The following is a 2,111-nucleotide window of genomic DNA, read 5'->3' as shown; positions in this document are numbered from 1 at the left end:
AAGAGTCCGAGCAAGATAGTTTGACAGCTATTCTCGTACTTGTTACATTGGTTCCTCTTTTTCTTTTCGGAGTTTCAATGATTTGGTGAGTTATTTTCAAACGACATTATTTCAGTAAACAGTCAATGGAACAGTACAGTTCGTTTGAAGATCAATCTAAAGCAACGTTCTCGTTGACAGATGAGGATCATACACTGGCAAATGCTCTCAGATTCAGTCTAAATCAAGAGTTAGTAATTATATTAACATAATGTTGCTACAAGTTGTCTTGAGCTGGGGTCTATCGGAAACAGCCTCTCTACTTCTTTAGAGGTAGTGGTATGGCCTGCGTACATTCTACCCTCCCCACCCCAGACCTTACTCGGTAGGAATATACTGGGTTTGTTGTTGTTGTTGTTGTAATGTTGCTACAAGTTTAATAATGTGTAAAATAGAGGAACTCGGTATCTTATGTCATAACGTTATTCTGCTGATCGATCTCATGTTAATCTTGTCATTGAATGTTCAGTAACAGCAGTTCGTGCAACAAGTTCAGGATAACGATTTGACTAATATCAACTTTCTTGCAGTCCAAGAGTAACATTTTGTGGATACAGCATTCGACATCCCTCCGATGCTCGAGTGACCATAAGAGTTTAGACTACCGGTAAAAATCTAAAAACTTTCACCAACTTATCTTTGGAGTGACTGGTAAAGTTGTTGCTTTCATGTGATCAGGAGGTCACGTGTTCAAGCCTTGAAAACAGCCTCTGGCAGAAATGCAAGGTAAGGCTGCGTAGAATACACCCTTGTGGCGGGGCTCTTCCCCGAACACTGCGCATAGCGGGAGCTTTAGTGTACCCTCGGGCTAGAAAAAACACTTAAATATTTCTCTGCAGGAGTATCGTGTATTCGCAGACCAGATTTTCTGTTCTTGCATCCATACTACTAATGTAGCTTGCTTGATATTTGCTAACACTTTAATTACGGACATTCTTGTCAGTCGGTAACTATGTCGGGGTCACTTTCCGGAATGTCATGATGCCTTTCCGATTAATGATTCTGCGGTTTGTTGATTTGCGACAACATGCATAACCTATGTCTGTCAGGATTAAAGTTTATGAGCTACTGGGATCGTCAGAATGCTCAAACTATATTTTAGCTCCGCCCCTGCACATAGATAGACTATTGGAAACAACAATTTGCAATAGTCTTTTTACGCTTCCATTTGTCTATACACTATTCTTTCTGAGAAATGTCGTAGAATCTGTTGAAAATGCTTATCTGTGAGAACGTTAGAGACACGTTTGACAAGGCTATTTTGAAGTTTAAAACTGAAAAAGGTCTGAGCTCTTTGGATATCAGAAAGTGATCGACAAGAAGTTGATAGAACCTTCTATCCTAGTGAAATTTCGTAACCTTATTTGCACAAAAGTTGCTTCTTTCTGCAGAATCATTTTTCCCTATAAGGCCATATATATGTTGCATCAGTATTGTTAACTTCAACTGTGCACTGTCATCGAATCTCCATGACGATGACAGTGCAATTTCTGGCTTGTCGACGAAGAATGTGCCTTTGATCGCGCAGAAATATTGATCTGCATGTTTAATGTGTTCTAGTTTATGTGGTAGTGAATCATGCTTCTTTTATCAACTTGTCTTCGCGTAAAATTTGTGTATTTCTGTCATACTTAGTTCATGCGTAATTGACATGAGTTAAGTATAAATGGAATAGTGAGGATTCATATAGCCGATCACGAGTAATAATAACAAAATTGCAAAACCAAGAAAATAAACACAAGATTCTGGAAAATATCTGATTATTTCATTGAAAATGAACTGACCACTCACATTGCTATTGCTATTGTAGTATATATATATATGTACAACTGAGATCATAATACACACCAACACAATTTTGATTTCACATGTATACTTGAAAAAAGAAAAAGAAAAAAACTTGTTCTTACACTCATCCAGAACTTCAAACTCGTGTTTGGATCATTGCTAACTTCTGAAAGATGGTCGGTCAAAGCACATTTCATTGTTTCTCCTGTAATGTCCGACTACTCGAGGAAGATGAATGAATAAAAAGACATTCATGTTTAAGATGCATTAGCCAAACAAGGATG

The 2,111-nt window shown here is 37.8% G+C and overlaps 1 protein-coding gene across 1 annotated transcript; it reads left to right on the top strand.

The window, feature by feature from the left end:
* The first annotated feature begins 125 nt into the window (after positions 1–125).
* Positions 126–1,576, top strand: LOC124891441 (DNA-directed RNA polymerases I and III subunit RPAC2-like). Its single transcript, XM_047403180.1, has 4 exons — positions 126–229; positions 570–621; positions 1,244–1,322; positions 1,431–1,576. Exons 1-4 carry the CDS (start codon positions 126–128, stop codon positions 1,574–1,576), a joined length of 381 nt encoding a protein of 126 aa, XP_047259136.1.
* The last annotated feature ends 535 nt before the right edge of the window (positions 1,577–2,111 follow it).

This window comes from Capsicum annuum, unplaced genomic scaffold, assembly GCF_002878395.1.
Source record: "Capsicum annuum cultivar UCD-10X-F1 unplaced genomic scaffold, UCD10Xv1.1 ctg35516, whole genome shotgun sequence".
In the NCBI taxonomy this organism is placed as follows: domain Eukaryota; kingdom Viridiplantae; phylum Streptophyta; class Magnoliopsida; order Solanales; family Solanaceae; genus Capsicum; species Capsicum annuum.
The sequence above is the reverse complement of the archived record's forward strand: the minus strand, read 5'-3'. Positions and strand labels throughout refer to the sequence as shown.

What these genes read in the sequence shown, in the direction of transcription:
- LOC124891441 (XM_047403180.1), top strand. Translation starts at nt 126, where the DNA reads ATGGAACAGTACAGTTCGTTTGAAGATCAATCTAAAGCAACGTTCTCG. An exon ending in AGATTCAGTCTAAATCAAGA is followed by an intron (nt 230 to 569) that starts GTTAGTAATTAT and finishes ACTTTCTTGCAG; the next exon opens with TCCAAGAGTAACATTTTGTG. An exon ending in GAAGTTTAAAACTGAAAAAG is followed by an intron (nt 1,323 to 1,430) that starts GTCTGAGCTCTT and finishes TTCTTTCTGCAG; the next exon opens with AATCATTTTTCCCTATAAGG.